Source organism: Pelobates fuscus, chromosome 6, assembly GCF_036172605.1.
Source record: "Pelobates fuscus isolate aPelFus1 chromosome 6, aPelFus1.pri, whole genome shotgun sequence".
Lineage (NCBI taxonomy): Eukaryota > Metazoa > Chordata > Amphibia > Anura > Pelobatidae > Pelobates > Pelobates fuscus.
This window is the reverse complement of record NC_086322.1, coordinates 259,886,856-259,903,375: the sequence shown is the minus strand read 5'-3', so window position 1 is coordinate 259,903,375 and position 16,520 is coordinate 259,886,856. Positions and strand designations below refer to the sequence as shown.

The window sequence follows — 16,520 nt, the reverse complement described above, 5'->3', positions numbered from 1 at the left end:
ATGTTTATTTTTGTATTTTTTTTTGTAAGCCCTGCACTATAATTACAGGCCTAAAAACAAAAACGTATAGCACTATTTCAAAATCTCCATATACCCTATGATTCTGAGTACCTTATCCCCTGGAAGACTGGCTTCCATTGCAATAGAATCGAGTTGCATGCCTAGAAAGGTACGTTTATTACAAGGACCCTCCCTTTGTTTTATCTTCCGAAATTGGGACCCTGAATCTGTTAAGCAACTTTTTGTATGTTTGATACTGATAGGAGTGGTATCGTGCTTTTCTACCATTAAGAGAGATGGGATAGCTTCTTTCCCTCACCCAATACAAAGAATATAAAGTGTAACAATCTTATATAACAGAACATGGAGCGCTAAAAACTGGGAAGCTTGAGGGGAATAAGCTTACCCCTCCTTTATCTATTATTATTTTATCATTTATATAGCACCAGCAAATTCCATAGCACTGTACATATATGGATATGTATAGCGCTTAAGCATAAAGTTACAAGTATGAAAAGTTATGGTAAATACACTCACATGAACATGAGCCCAATATATATGGCTTAGTACAAGCGCCGTAGTGCACCTACGGTCAAACTCTTCCAAGATGAGCCACTCTCCAATATAAAGAGAAGAGCGATAATATTATGAAACCACATGAACATAGCAAGAAGTGATATAATATCACTCACCTAACTCAGAGCCTTAAGTTCCCTGGCTCTAAGGCAAATTGCTTGGTGTCAATTTGTGTAGGGTGACCATCTAAAATAAATGGTAAACAAGCCAAGGTCAGTAACAAAAGACCAAAGTAACAGTAAAAGCAATATTGGGCTTAACAAGAACCACGACAGGGTGATTGAGACATAAACGACTGTGGTTTAAATGGCCTAAGCTATTTTATAATTGATCGACCAATAAAATAATGGTGTAGCGATATAGATAAAATCACATGCAATGGGTTATCTTACTCCTAAATGTACAAAGATGTGTGGAAATCTCAACAATACCATAAAACATGTAAAACAAAAAGATAAAACCACATATAGTGCAGATGGTAGTGAGAAATGTGATACGTGCACGATGATATTGTGAATTAAGTAACATTGGTTAGAGCCCAAAATATGTGGCTCAGTAATAATGCAGATGTGCTCTTAAGGCAGCACCCCACCTTGCTTTAAATGATATTAGCTCTGAAAAGAAACAGAGATGTGGATAGGCAGTAATAGTGTAGTATATCCACATAAAGTGCATAGAACAAGGTGATATAATAACTCTCACCTTCTGTAGAGCCCAACAGATCTCTCGCTCTTTGAAAGACAGACCTTGTGTCAACTTGTCGGGTGACACTCCCCAAACAATGTTCTGGATCAACAATAAAAACTATTACAACATTTAACAAGTTAATTTATGAAAGTTTAACAATCACATATCCCAAAGATAAACCACACATATGATTATAAGTGAAGATGAAATACCACCTGATATAATATATGCCATGCCAGTATGGTATAAGAGAACCTAAATAAAAACAAAAAGTGTATATAGTGTAATACAATAGAGACTGAGGGGAAGGAGGGGAGGGGAAGTGAGAGCACTCACGAGACATAGAAGTATGCAGGCTTGTCTCCCCAAAAGGGGTGAAATCCATATGGGCTGTACTCCAGTCTGTAGCAGCAGGTCATGAAGAAAAGAGCCAATCACGTGATACCGTAAAAAGAACACTCTTTAATAATTAAAATTGCACTTACAAGAAGGCATGTCTTCACCTAAGGTGGACCTCGAAACAAGCAGAGTGGAGAATGCAGGAAAAACTCCCAGTGTAAATGTATAAAAGATGCAAAAATTACTAATCAACAGGATATATGGGGTTCTTGATTTTGAGCCCTATATAAACAGCATGCAACTACAGTGTCCCAAATCCCTGAGGAAGTACACGCTCTAGACGAAACGCATCGGATTCATTTTGGGACTTAATAATTTTATGTTCATTGTATATGCGATTGTTTGTTAAAGGGACACTCCAGGCACCGAGACCACGTCTGCACATTGGAGTGGTTTGGGTGCCAACTCCCACTACCTTTAACCCTGCAACTGTAATTATTGCAGTTTTTTATACTTGCTTGCTTATGTTCATGTTGCCGAAAGCCTTCGTTTGTGGGGTTGAATGCCGTAGTTCACCAAATCGATCATTTGCCTGACCAAATGCCATAATTTTCTGGGCCAATCATTCGCCACGTTTCCTAACATGATCTATAGTTTGCAGCTGCACACCAATGAATTTCTGCATAAAGCTGAACCCTGATGTCGTATGTGGGAAATGAAGAGCCACTGCAACCACGGTAAAGCAACGACCTGTGAAGGAAGGGGGTCCAGCATAAATAGGTCATATACCACCTTCTTGAAAATGTTAGGCCAAAGCAGCTGAACTGGAAGCATAGCTGAATAGATAATTTTTCCAGTTTGGCTATTTTGACCTTAAATTTAAAATTCACCATGAATTCTCACTTTAGTGAATATGTATTATGAGTTTGCTGGACCAGAATTAAAGAATCCTGATTGGTGGAGCTACTTCTTGGCCCTTGTGTGGTCTGCACTTTATTATTATTATTTTAAATGAGTAAATGAGACATTTACAAAATGATACCGAAACAATAGGTGGATGAGTACCCTGCCCAAACAAGCTTAGTCTAGAGGAGGTGAGGTATAAAAACACAATAGGCAGCAAGGGGGACAGCAACCAAACAAGGTGGGAAAGTAGCAGAACTGGAGGTGAGTGGAGTTTGGCTCTTTAGGTGTGTGCAAGAGATAGATATGTGACATAGAAGTTACTATGGGAGGCATTATGCATTTCTGAACACATGGGATTTGAGGGACTTCTTAAACAATTGAAGACTAGTGGAGAGTGAGCAGTGGACAGGAGAAGGTCACCGGCAGAGCAGAGAGACCAAGAAGGGACATTTCTACAAATCAGGGAAAAAATTTAATAGGGGCTAGAGTTGTATAGAGCTTTATAGGTAAGAGTTAGTATTTTGTATTGACACCTATAGGATATAGGAAGCCAGTGTAAGGATCAACAGACGGATGAGGTATGGGAGGAGCGACAGGTGAGAAAGACCAACCTGGCAGCAGCATCTATTTTAGACAGTAGCGGGGCAGTTCAGCTTCTGCGGAGACCAACTAGGAGAGAATTACAGTAATCCATGCAAGAGATTACCAGAGCATGAATAAGCTCCTTGGCAGCATCTCACATAACAAAGGGGAAACTTGCAGGGAACACAAAAGATAAGGATCAGCATTATGGGGAGGAAAGATAAGAAGCTCTGTTTTAGAGAGATTGAGTTTCAGAAAGTGGGAGGACATCCAAGCAGAGATTGAAGAAAGGCAAGCAGTGACAAATTGTAGGACAGCGGGAGAGAGATCAGGGAAGGAGAGATATATTTGGGTGTCATCGGCATACAGGTGGTAGCAGAATCCAAAGGAATTAATGAGTTTGATGAGAGATTCAGTATAGAGAGAGAACAGAAGGGGACCAAGAACATATCCTTGGGGGACTCCATTCGAGACATGATGAAGGGAGGAGGTGTCATTGTAAAATTAGATACTGAATGAACATTGGGAGACATAAGAGGAGAACCACGAGAGGGTAGTGTCACAGAGACTGAGAGGTTTAAGAGTTTGGAGAAGGAGGACATGATAGTGTCAAATGCAGCAGAGAGGTCAAGAAAAATTAGTATAGAGTAGTGGCATTTGAATTTAGCTGCAATTGTGAGAGAGAGCAGTTGAGAATGTGCGTTAAGGATTGTACAAGACAAGGGGATAGAAATCTGATAAGATGGAATCACGTGGACAGGTGGTGGGACGAGAGGAGAGAAGAAGCATAGCCACCTCCTGTTTTGAAGCTGGGGATAAGGCCTGATGGGTAGGTAAGGTACGGCCCAGGTGTGGTTGCAAGAGAGGGGAAAAGGTTTAAGAATTTAACTGTTCAATCTTGTTGGTAAAGTAGCATGCAAAGCTATCGGCTGAAAGGTTAGTTTGGGGGGGTGGCTTGAGGTGGGCGAAGGAGGGAGTTGAAGTTATCAAAGAGATGCCTGCAATTGCGTGAGCATGAACTAACGAGAGAGGAAAAGTAGGATTGTTTAGCAAGGGTGAGGGCTGCACTGTATGAATGCAAGATGAATTTATAATGGAGAAAGTCTGATAAGTCTGGGATTTTTTGTAGATAAATCATTTGGAAAGTCTTCTAACAGTATTAAATTGGAAAGCCTATTAAATGGAGCTCTTAAGTGTTATTACTGAATTGTGTATATAATGCATTAAAAATAGAGGTAACTTTCTGAGTATTGTCACTTTAAAACTGCATTGATCGTTTGCCCTTTGAACAGCACCAGACTAATATTTTGATACTTTTTTAAAATGAAGTAAAAATGCACTGTTTAGGTCCCCTAGGTTAGGATTATGTGCAGCAACAGGTTGAAAACAGATACCCAGAGATAAACAAAATTGCAACATAAACCAGACATAAACTATACATGAGGAAATAACAATAATATAAACAGGCAAACAGTCAATACAATCAGGCACACTAAATCAACAGTGACTGATGAGTAACAACATCTGAGGTACAAACAAGCAGCCAGACACACAGTATTGCAACGACCTTCATTCACTAATCAAGGCTCAAGGGAAACTGTGCAGCTTAGCCAACAAGGGCACATATGTATGAGTGTGGAAATGGATGAAATATGATTGGCTGTTAGTTATTTGTGAGAGTGTTGTATGTGAGGAAGTGGGTGGTGACAAATTAAGCCGACCTCAGTGCCACTTGGAAACCGGGCAAGCAACAGTATGAAATTCCTCTTGTTGTTTGGGCCTGTTGGTGATTTCGGCCTGTGGCATGGATGTTGAGGCAATCCTGTCAGCCCTCAGGGCTAAAGCAGCAGTGGACGGTGGCTGACAGCTCCGCTAGCAATTTGCTCACCTATTCCAGCCATTTGGCGGTGTAGTCTCCCCTCCCCGCGGTGTGGCTCCCCCTCTTTCCCCTCCCGCTGCACCCTCCCTGGGTAGGCTGAGCCCAAGTGCCTCTCCTCGGGGTCTATGGGCCAGGCGACTTCCCCCCTTCCTCTTGCTGCTCACACTCCTTCCCCCTTGCTAACATCCCCCCTCCTGTGAGGCTGTCCCCCTCTAGGGTTCCAGGGTCTGGGGCCTCTCCTCCCCTGTTCCCTCTGCTCCTCTGTTTTCTTTCCCCTACTTTTCTTATTCTCTCCCCCCTCCTCTTTTCTTTCCCTCCCCTGCTCAGCTACACCTGTCTGGACTGTCCCTGAGGCCCCATCCTCCCCCTTCTCATTACCTGTTTCGGCAGTCTCCTGGTCTGGGATGTGGGCTCACTGACTTCTCCGACGGTTGTCTGTTTGCTTCAGCGCTTAGTGCTACGGTGCTTGTGCCTAAATGTGACGTGTAGGGCGCTGCATGTTCCGGGGGTTCATAATGTGATTGGAGATGCTCTCTCTCATTCACAGTGGGTGGAATTCCAGGCGGCTGCGCCTCACGCAGATGAGGAGGGTTGCTCGTGTCTGGTGGAGCTGTGCTTCCTTGGTTATGGCAAGCTCATGGAACTTGTTAGTGGATCGATGTCTAGTTCCACGTGGGCCAGGTATTCGAAGGTATGGGCGGAATGGCATGAGCGTGAGTCGGAAGAATTGAAGCAATGCTTTCCAATACAGCCCTCACTGTGCATGTGCATTAACCACCCCATCGGATGACGGAGGGCTGACCCAGTGCCGAGGTAGATCAGCGATGGAATCGGGTATGTGTTAAATGGCATTTTGTAACCCTCCCCTTGGCAGGGAGGGAGGCGCAAGGTAGAAGGGTGCAAGAGGGTACTATAGTGTAAGGAATGCAACTATGTATTCTTTACACTATAGAATCTCTGTAAGGTGCAGTCAAAGTACATTCAAATTCAAGTGCAAAAAAAGACTCCAAGTCAGCTATGCTTCTAGTTCAGCTGCGTTGGCCTTCAATCAGAAATTTACTTTGTGTTTTTGACAATTCTGACTTTAGTTAATAACCCTATATGTTAAGTACAAATATATGCCTTTGCAAATACAAAAGACATCTTTAAAAACATAATATAGTGCAGGCTTTAAAATACACACATTTTTGCATAAATGGATGTAGGTCAGTGTGCATAGATATGAATGTATGACTACAAAAAAGTTGTATGTATGCAGTTCAGTAAAAGTATATGAACATGTATGTTGGTCAATGTTTGTGTGAATGTGTGCGGGTGAATGTTGTATATGTATGTTAGAGCAGTTTGTGTGTTTGTTGTCAGGCAGAATGATAGTGTGTATCAAGTTGTGTGAAATTAGACTAAGATAGGAAAGTGATATAAACATATAATGAAATCGTGACATTTATCGCACGGAAGGGATTAGTTATCTCCGTGCACATCAATGTACTGTGATCTTCCTGGCATTGAAATTAGTATGGATGTTTACAGACTTGTTTTACTTGAACATGATGGAGTGTAATTTGAAATCTGGTGTTATTAGATGGTACATGTTGACTTGGGCTTGCACCCAAAAAGGGCAACATAACCTTGGACAGTTTAATGAAAAATATGTGCGCTGCATTACTAAAAGGAGTGGTTACTGTCCCAGCAGGTGAAGTTTATAGGAAGCATCTACAGCTTAAAGCAGATCAGAAGATAAAATGCTTGGATCAAAGAAAGTGGTTTGTCTCGTTTTACTTATCCTGCACTGTGCAGGGAACACTCTGAGTGAGTATATACATCACAAATTCTTTACCTTTGATATATAAAAAGTAAATATGATGGGACCAGGGGATACAGATATATATATATATATATATATTTATATATATATATATATATATATATATATATATATACACATTCCTTGCCCTAAAGACAAGAAATGCTGGGGGGAGTGTGTGCAAGGATATAATAGGTGGGGTGCTTATTGAATGATAGATTGTTTTTTCAGGGAAAATGACTAAAATCAAAACAATAAATACTAGTGTTATTCAATTACAATATGAAAAATGTCTAGATGAGTGTTTGGAAACATAGGATAAATTAGTTGCTGAGGATGGTTACAGTGTGTTTATACAAGGATTCTCATTTAGGAATCAAGAAGGAATGTTTTACCTGTTTGTGACAGAGATTGCTTACATTTTTTTTTCTGCTTTCTTTTGGAACAACAGAAATAGATGTGCGGTTTGCTAAACTTGATGGACTTGATTTTTAATTTTTTTTCAATTTAGCTTACTTAACACTGGTATAAAACGTGACAGAACAAACAGAAAGCAATGAATAGGTGACTGATAGACATAGAATGCAAGTGCATTATGGGAAAATAGTGTTAAAGGAATATTGCAAGCACCATAAACACAATAGCATGATGTAGTGGTTATGTTGCCATGGGTGTCCTTGTCCCCCTTCATTTTTAGTAGTCAAACCTGTTTTATAACGGCTCATATTGCTTACCTGGGGTCTGCTGGGCACCGCTCCCTGTCTGCACTAAAGAGCAACAGAAGCTCAGACTCAGGAACTTTCATTAGCTCTCCTGAGCTAAACCGTACACTGACCAAATTAGCTCACTTACGGCTCTCTGAAGGCTATAGTGAAGTCATGGAGTTTAACACAATATTTATAATGGGGGGAGGGCCTATTAAATGGCCCTAATTGGCTCCTAGGGCCCAGCCGAACCTGGGTGGATACAGACCGCCCAGGTGCTCTGTAGATAGGCTTGGTGTGCAGACTCTACCCCCTCATGTCGGCCCCACCCTCTCGTCAGGCCCCAAACCGCCATCCAGCGCAAATCGCTAGAGGGCAGTGCATAACAAAAGGGGGTGGGACCTACCTGAGAGATACAGCCTAACACTGCACACTCTGCCTATCTACAGAGTACCTGGGCGGTCTGCACTCACCTAGAATCTATTGCATTAGAATTATGAGAGTTTAAGGCCATCTGGTGGAACAGGTTTGAGATTGAATTCGAAATAGAGTTTCCAATGCACTCAGGGCCAGATTAAGAGCCCAGTGGGCCTGGTGCTGACAATTATGATGGGCCTAATTACAAAATCTTATCGACCAGAAACACTAACACAGAACTACCTCCCAAGCGTCATGTATCTGATGGAGATGGTGCTGGAGGGAAACTCATAGGATGCAGCTATGAGAAACCACATACCCACGCCTTCATCTTTCAAGTAAATCCATACCCACTAACAGCAGTGTCCAGTAAAGCAGGAAGTCTATGGACAGGGTCAAAGTGTTGGCCACTGATGCAAATCACATAACCAGAGCTGCCGAAAGAGGCGAACAAACCCAAAAAGGGGGCATGTCTGTGTCCCCATGTCTCCCAGTCCCTTAGTGCCTGTGTCCCCATGTCTCCCAGTGTCCCCATGTCACTAGGGGACATTGAGAGACATTGGGACACTGATATACTAGGGAACACTGAGAGACCTGGGGACACTGAGACACTTGGGGACACTGGGAGGCATGGGGACACTGGGTGACTTTGAGACACAAGGGGACACTGGAAGACGTGGGGCACTGAGACACTGTGATATATAGGGGACACTGGAGACTTGATAAATACCTGGGTACATGTCAAAACGTTGCAGTGTCCAATAAACCTGCTAAATCTATCACAGTGAGTGCCTGAGATTTTTTTATACTAGGGGACACTGAGACACTGGGAGACATTGGAACACTGAGACACTAGGAGACACCGAGAGACACCAGGGACACTGGGAGACATGGGGACACTGAGATACTAGGGACACTGGCTGGGAGACATGGGGACACTGGGAGTGCCCCATATCTCCCTGTGTCTCCATGTCTCTCAGTGTCCCCATGTGTTTGTATCCCTGTGTCTCCATGTCTCTCAGTGTCCCCATGTGTTTGTATCCCCATGTCTCCCAGTGTCCCTTAGAGTATGTGTCCCCATATCTCCCTGTGTCTCCATGTCTCTCAGTGTCCCCATGTGTTTGTATCCCCATGTCTCCCAGTGTCCCTTAGAGTCTGTGTCCCCATGTCTCCCAGTGTCACTGGGAGAGACATGGGGTCACAGATACATGGGGAGACTGAGAGACTAGGGGACACTAGGGACACATACACTAGGGACACTGAAAGACACCAGGGACACTGGGAGACATGGGGACACAGAGACACCAGGAACACTGAGACACTAGGGACACTGGTTGGGAGACATGGAGACACATAGACTAGGGGCCACTAAGAGACATGGGGCCACTGTGTCCCTAGTGTCTCAGAGTCCCCATGTTCCCCAGTGTCTCACTGTCCCCAAGTCTCTCACTGTCCCTATGTCTCACAGTTTCCCCTAGTGTCTCAGTGTCCCTATGTCTCCCAGTGTCCCCAAGTCTCTCACCATCCCCATCTCTGCAATCTCGGAGCTGTTAGCTGTTAGCTGTCTCTGCATTCTCGGAGCTGCTGTCTGGACTTTCTGTGCAGAGCTGCTGCCCCCGCGGATCATTGAGTAGAGAGAGGCAGGGAGGGAGATGCTTTATCCCTTCTTATCCCTGCCTCTCTCCACACACACAGCGACCCCTACTGGCCAGCGCTGGTATTGCAGAATAATCTCTGTTCCTACTGAGACTGACATTTAAAAAAGAGAGGGTGGGAGCCTATGTTGAAATGTCCGTAAGGAATATGACAGTGTAGGTTAGATTATAGGTATAGGTGGAATCCCATGAAAATACTTACATTTATGTTGGCACATTCCATTTGAGCCTCAGACAAAGGTATGAACTCAATACAGATTATACATTGCTTGGATACAGCATAAAAGTAAACCTTTTTGTGGATTACTCATGAAAAATAATTAAAAAAAAAAAGGACACTATCATTATTACTGTTACTTTCTAGGGTTTTTAGTAAACTGTTTACTTTTCAGCTCATTGAAGTTGTCTGGATGCAAACTCCCATCACCCTTAACCCTGAGCATGTAATTATTGCAGTTTTTATACACTGCAATACTTACCTTCTAGGATTAACTCCTCCTCTATTGCCTGTCTGCCAGACAGCCACTAGAGGGACTTCTGGGCTCATAGGCAACTTTTGGTCGCCTAAACAATGCTGGACGTCCTCACACTATGCATGAGGAGTTCCAGCGTCACCGGAATCCCCAAAGGAAAGCATGGAATAATGTTTTCTTATGGGGAAATCCTAATACGAGCGAGGCCAGTGCTGCGTATGTGCATTAGGTCTCCCTGCCGGCTGACGTCAGCAAGGCAGGAGTGTGGGTGTAGCTGAGCCAGCGCTGATGGACATTGTCGCTGGACCCAGGTAAGACACAGAAGGGGTTATTAAACCTTTAACGGAGCTCCCCATACTCCGACTGAGTACCCTCCATTGATGGCCGCTTCCTAGCTTGCGCCGAGGATCACAAGCACCGCACCGGACACCACAACCACCGCAGACTCTGCAACCGCTGTAGTTTGACTGGCGTCTGCCGTCTTCCTTCCACCCTGGATCAGCTTCTGTCCTCTAGAACCGTGTGGGAAAGACCTCTTCCTTCCAGCCTGTATGAACCTCCAACATCCAGGACTGTGTGGGGAAGACATCTCCTCCAAGGTAAGCATATCAGGAACAAGTTCTTAATAGAGCTAAGTGATTCAAGCAAAGGGGAGTATGCAGAGCATAGCAATACCCAGTGTGCCAGTGTAATTATAGCAGCTCCCTGCAATAATGAGACAAGGGATCAAGAAGAATTGTCTAAAAGTTTATTTTACTTGGGGCTAGCCCATATAGTCATTACATTAACATTGCCGTGAAAAAAATTACAAACAGTCAAATCATAGCAGGCAACATACAGTGACTTATTATAACACAATGACAATATTTAACAGAAAATATCTCACATGCCTGCAGAATTAGCAATATGCAAATCTAACCTAATATGCAAATGAACCAGTCTTGCTATTCAGGTAGTGCATATTGCTGTTGATACCAACAGAGGGCACTAGACAAGCTCCATAGCCAAATCCACCTAGTTGGTAGCAAACCTCAGCAGTACAGGAGAGCAGGCAATACATTTCACAGTACACACACACACTATAGACAATTACATTACACACACCCTGCACCTATAATGGGTACAGGGTGACTAAAACATAAGAGAAATAAAGCAACCTACATAAATAGTCTGTCTGAAGGTAGAATAGGGGCTTTAAAGCCAAATACATCAAAGAGTCATAGTCACAGGGAGGAGGCTGGCAAGCAAGCCTCTCCAGGACCAAGTGGCGAAGGGCACTTCGCCACAAACCCCTTCTGCGCCACAGGGGTAGGGGCCTTGACAGAGTGGGAACAATAGTGCCAAGGAAACAAATTTGTTTTCCTGGCACTATAGTTTCCCTTTAAGAAATATGTATTTGTGAGGTGTGCTACATAAAACTAAATGTAGAAACCAACAATTCTTTATCTTGCAACTAAGTGCGTCCATCTTAGCTCAGACAGGTGGCAGTTCCGCTTCACATGCAATACAGTAGAACAATTATTTTAAATGTGGTTAGTATTACACAAGTTTACCAATGTTAGCACATACCTGCACATCTCATGTTTTATCCTATGAAAAAATGTGTGAAAGCAATTTCACTTACAAGTGTAAATTACAAATGTGTTGATAGTTGTGTTGAAATAAGGAGTCTCCTCAAGCTCCCCACCCTAGACAGGCTGCAACAAATATAACACATTCTATGGTAATGTGAGAATCGTGCATCCCAGAACTTACCAGGCAACTCACTTAACCAGTTTTTCCAAAGTATCATTTGCCACCCCCCAGAACACTCCCCCCCCTCCCCCCCCATTCTATTCAATCTATTTGCAAACTCTTTCTATTTTGACAATTCTGAAGACTATATGAATTGTCAAAATAGAAAGAGTTTGCAAATAGATTGAATAGAATGGAGTGCAGGGGGGGTGTTCTGGGGGGCTGGCAAATTTTATTAAAGACACGGAGGCTCATATTATGCATAACTCTTTCTTTATTTCCTCAGCAGCAAAGATAGAGGAATATAAATATTATCGAAATTGAAAGTAAAAAACTGTACAGGCATAACAGGCAGCCAATCACATAATAGAGGAAGTAGCTATATAAGTCCTGTGTCTCCCACAATCCCCCTCTTTCTTTGCTGCTTCCTCAGACAGCTAAGTATCCATGTTTAGCTCTCTTACTCATTGCCTTTATTTGTTCTGTGATTATTGTTATATTGCTTTAATTGTTTTATTTATCTGTGTTTTATCTGTATTCATTGTTTTATTTATCTGTATTCATTGTTTTATTTACGTGTTTGATTTGTTCCTCACACCTTAGTGTGCCTTAGAGATCCCTGGGGGTTTTTTCCCCTTTACCGGGAGATTATCTCCCTGCCCTCCCTTGCTCCCCGCGTCTCTCGCGGGTGCCGGCGGCGGTTTTTCTGCCGCGGCCGTTCTTTTCCTCACGGCCGCGGCTGCATGCACTCCCCTGCCCGCTCACGGGCTCCCCGCGCGGGCAGAGTGCACGCGCCCCTTCCCCCGACGGGCGCACAGCCGCGAGCACTCCCCTCGCGTGCCACGGCCATCTTGGACGGACCACCATGCGGTCTGCTTCCTTTTGCCGTGCAGTCGGTCGCCTCGATCTCTCCTGGGCACACTAACGGTCTGACTATTGAATATTGTTGTATTTTTGTTCTTCTCTGTGGGTTACTCAACCCTTTAGTTCTCCTGCTCATTAGTTTGCATTTTTACGTTTTCTAATTACTGCCATTATGCAGGATAGGGATGATGGGCCTTCAGGTCCCTCTGGGGACTTTAACATGGAGACTACTGAGAGTGCTATGGCCTCTCAGGAATTTCAAGCCTTGCTAGAGGTCACTATGGCTTCTTCACTGCAGAAGGCTATTGCCTCAGCCATGGGGGCCGTCTCCTCCTCATTTACCCACTCCCTGCATTCCATGGTTTTACCTGCAATGGCCACCCCGGCTCCCCAGGGTGGGGGGTCCCCTTCACCTGCCCAGACTGTGCCTGGGGCCCATAAGGCTAGGGCCAAGTCCAAAAATGTCGGCTCCCACTCCTCGATGCAGGCTCTGCCTGCCATGACTGACACGCTAGAGGCGGTCACAGATGGAGCGCACCCCACGCGCAAAAGAGCCCCTGGCCGGGCTAAAAAGGCTAGATTGTGGAAACGGGCTAAGGCCCTTGATGATGGGTCGGATTCCGACCAGAGTGTGGAGGACTAATCCGACATCATGGAGTATGACTCCTTTGACGATATTGATTCTGGAGTGGATTTGCCCCTTACGGGCGTGAACCCCTCGGGGTCCTCTGCCAAGGCCCGGGGTCAGATATTAGGCCCCATTGGGGATGACAAAACAATCCTTGACCCGCAGGGTAACCCCCTGTTTGATCCAGACGACCTGCGTCACCCCAGGTCCGTTGAATGGGTCCCCCCGGACCATATTGCCCAGTACGTGGCTAAACGCATCCGCACGCCCCTTTCTAGAGAAGGCCGCAATAAACTGCGCGCCGAATGCCCACGCCCCACCCTCCCGGGCGCTGCCTGTAAGACTCCAGACATTGACCCGCAGATTGCCCAGTTCTTGAATAAGTCGGGCTGGAAGCCCAAGAAGGGCCTCGACCATTCCCTGAAGGGGTGCCAAGACAAGATCCTGGATACGCTAGGACCCCTCTCGAAGCTATACGAGCTTCTCGATTCTGCCAGGACCGGCGACTCGGTCTTAGATATTGATGTGGCCGTAGGTTGAGTCCAACGGGCCATATGCTTACTGGGGAACGCCAATACGGCGATGTCTACAGAGAGGCGTAAAGCTATTCTCTTAAAGATCGACCCTAAGCTGGTCACCATGAATGTGGCGGAGCCTGAGCCGACCGATGAGGGTTTGCTGTTCGGCTCCTCCTTCGTTAAGTACATGGGGTCGTATGTCAAGACCTTCACTGCTATTGACAAGGCACAGGCGAACATGAAGCGCGTGTTCGCGCCTAAGGTTTTCGGAGGGGCCGGGCGTAGCAGGAACCGTCCACCCGGCCGTGGTTTCCGAGGCGCATTCCGCGCAACCAGAGGTTCCTTTTTTTCCCTCCCGGGGATTTCAGGATCAGAGAACCCCTCCCTTCTTCCCAGCCAGAGGTCGGGCTTGGGGCTCCAGATACCCCCGCGGTGGTACCCCCGGCAGACGTCCTTACGGTGAGTACCCTTTCTTTCCCTCCCGTTCAAGTGGCGGGGAGGCTGGCTTTATTTTACCGAGAGTGGGAAAATATCACCTCGGATGCTTGGGTTCTGCAATGTGTGAAGGGGTATCGCCTAGAGTTTGTTTCCATGCCTGTCCAGTTTTGTTTCCCCAGAGAACTGTCTCTTCCACCGGATCAGGACGAGATGATTTCCACGGAAGTCGTGGAAATGTTGTCCAAGGGCGCTATAGAGGAATTACCGTTCGCTGCCGTAGGCTTTACGAGCAATCTGTTCCTGGTGCCCAAGAAAGGGGGCGGAGTTCGCCCTGTGATAAATCTTCGCCCCCTCAACGCCTTCCTACGTTACCAACACTTCCAGATGGAAGGTATACACTGCCTCAGAGACCTTCTACGCCAGTCAGACTGGCTAGCCAAACTGGATCTGAAGGACGCTTACTTCACGGTACCCATTGCTTTGGAGTTCAGAGACTACCTCCATTTCACATGGCACGGGCGTCGTTGGCGCTTCACTTGCCTGCCTTTCGGTCTCTCCTCGGCTCCCTGGTGCTTCACCAAGCTCATGAAGCCTGTAGTGTCGTTCCTTCAAACCCGCGGGGTTCGCCTCATTATTTACCTGGACGACATTTTGATTTTGTCCCAATCAAAGGAGGACCTCCTCCTACATCTGGAGTGGACTACCAGCCTGCTACAGAAGCTGGGTTTTCTGATCAACTGGGACAAGTCGGTCCTAGTTCCCGCCCAGTCCATAGAGTTCCTGGGCTTCAGAGTGGATTCCGTCCAACAATTTCTGTTCCTACCGTGTTCAAAGGTGAGAGCCATCCAGAAGGAAATTCGAAGGGCTCTTCGTGTCTCAGATTTATCCGTCAGACAACTGGCGAGAATAATTGGCCTTCTCGCGGCCTCTATTCAAGCGATCTTCCCAGGCCCGCTACATTACCGGGCCCTCCAGCGGCTCAAAGGGTCACACCTTCGGTCAGGTCACTCCTACGAGTCTCGGATACGTTTGGACGCGGAGTCCAGGGACGAATTGGTGTGGTGGTTGGCACACATGGAAGCATGGAACGGGAGAGCAATTTTCGGCTCCATCCCAGACGTAGTGATCGAGTCCGATGCCAGCTTGCACGGCTGGGGTGCTCGTTGTGGCGACGTTTCCACAGGAGGCAGATGGTCCGACATGGAGAAGTCGTTACACATCAACTGCTTGGAACTCCTGGCAGGGGCGTTCGCGATCCGCAGCCTTACCCCAGGACGGGCGAATTGCTGCGTTCTCCTCAAGATGGACAACGTGTCGGCGGTCCGCTACATAAATCACCTGGGGGGTACGAAGTCCAAGATGTTGGCGATTCTGGCAAAAGAGTTCTGGCAGTTCTGCCTCTACAACAATGTTTCGGTAACAGCGGAACACATTCCGGGTCTGGACAATTCGGGAGCGGATTGGAATTCCAGACACTTAAGAGACTCTGGGGATTGGCGTTTACACGCTTCGGTGTTCCAGAGCCTGGACATGCTGTGGGGAAGATTCCAGATGGATCTGTTCGCATCTCGGCTGAACACTCAGCTGCCGGAGTTCTACAGCTGGAGGCCGGACCCTGCAGCGGTAGCGACAGATGCCTTTCTCCAAGAATGGCCACGGGGTCATCTGTACGCTTTTCCCCCGTTCAACATGATCGCGCGCACGATCTCGAAGATGGTTCGCCACGACTGTCGTTTAGCGTTGATCACCCCTCTATGGAGATCTCGACCATGGTTCCCTCGCTTGATGGAGTTATCGATAGATTACCCTCGGCTGATACCTGTCTTCCAGGACCTCCTTCTGGATCCGGATGGGAACTCACACGAGCTGGTGTTGCAACACCAGCTACCCCTGATAGCGTGGTTCCTTTCAGGGGACCTTGGACTGTCCCAGACGTTCCGCAGGCAACTCTCCTGCTCCTCGATAACGCCTGGGCCCCAGGCACCCGTACAGCCTATCGAGCTTCATGGAGATCGTGGTCTGGTTGGTGAATGGAACGGGCAGTGGATCCCGTATCTGCCCCTCTGTGTTTGATCCTGGAATTCCTCACGTCCCTGTTTGACTCGGGCAAGGCATACCACACGATCAATCTTTCCTGCTCGGCTATTTCAGCCGGCCACAAGGGTTTGGATGGTTTCCCTGTAGGCAGACATCCTTTTGTATGTCGTCTTCTAAAGGGTATTCGCCTTGCTCTTCCTCCTCGGCCTCGTTTCTCGGCCTTTTGGGATGTCAACGTGATGTTGCAGTTCCTCTCATCATGGTACCCTAACCGAGAAC

At 46.2% G+C, this 16,520-nt stretch overlaps 1 protein-coding gene across 1 annotated transcript in view; it reads left to right on the top strand.

The window, feature by feature from the left end:
- The first annotated feature begins 6,697 nt into the window (after positions 1 to 6,697).
- LOC134566150 (balbiani ring protein 3-like) overlaps positions 6,698 to 16,520 on the top strand; it is a 438,349-nt gene continuing 428,526 nt past the window's right edge. Inside the window, exon 1 of the mRNA XM_063425856.1 lies at positions 6,698 to 6,778. Coding sequence (XP_063281926.1) covers positions 6,712 to 6,778 — 67 coding nt within the window. The 5' untranslated portion in view covers positions 6,698 to 6,711. The remainder of the gene's footprint in view (positions 6,779 to 16,520) is intronic.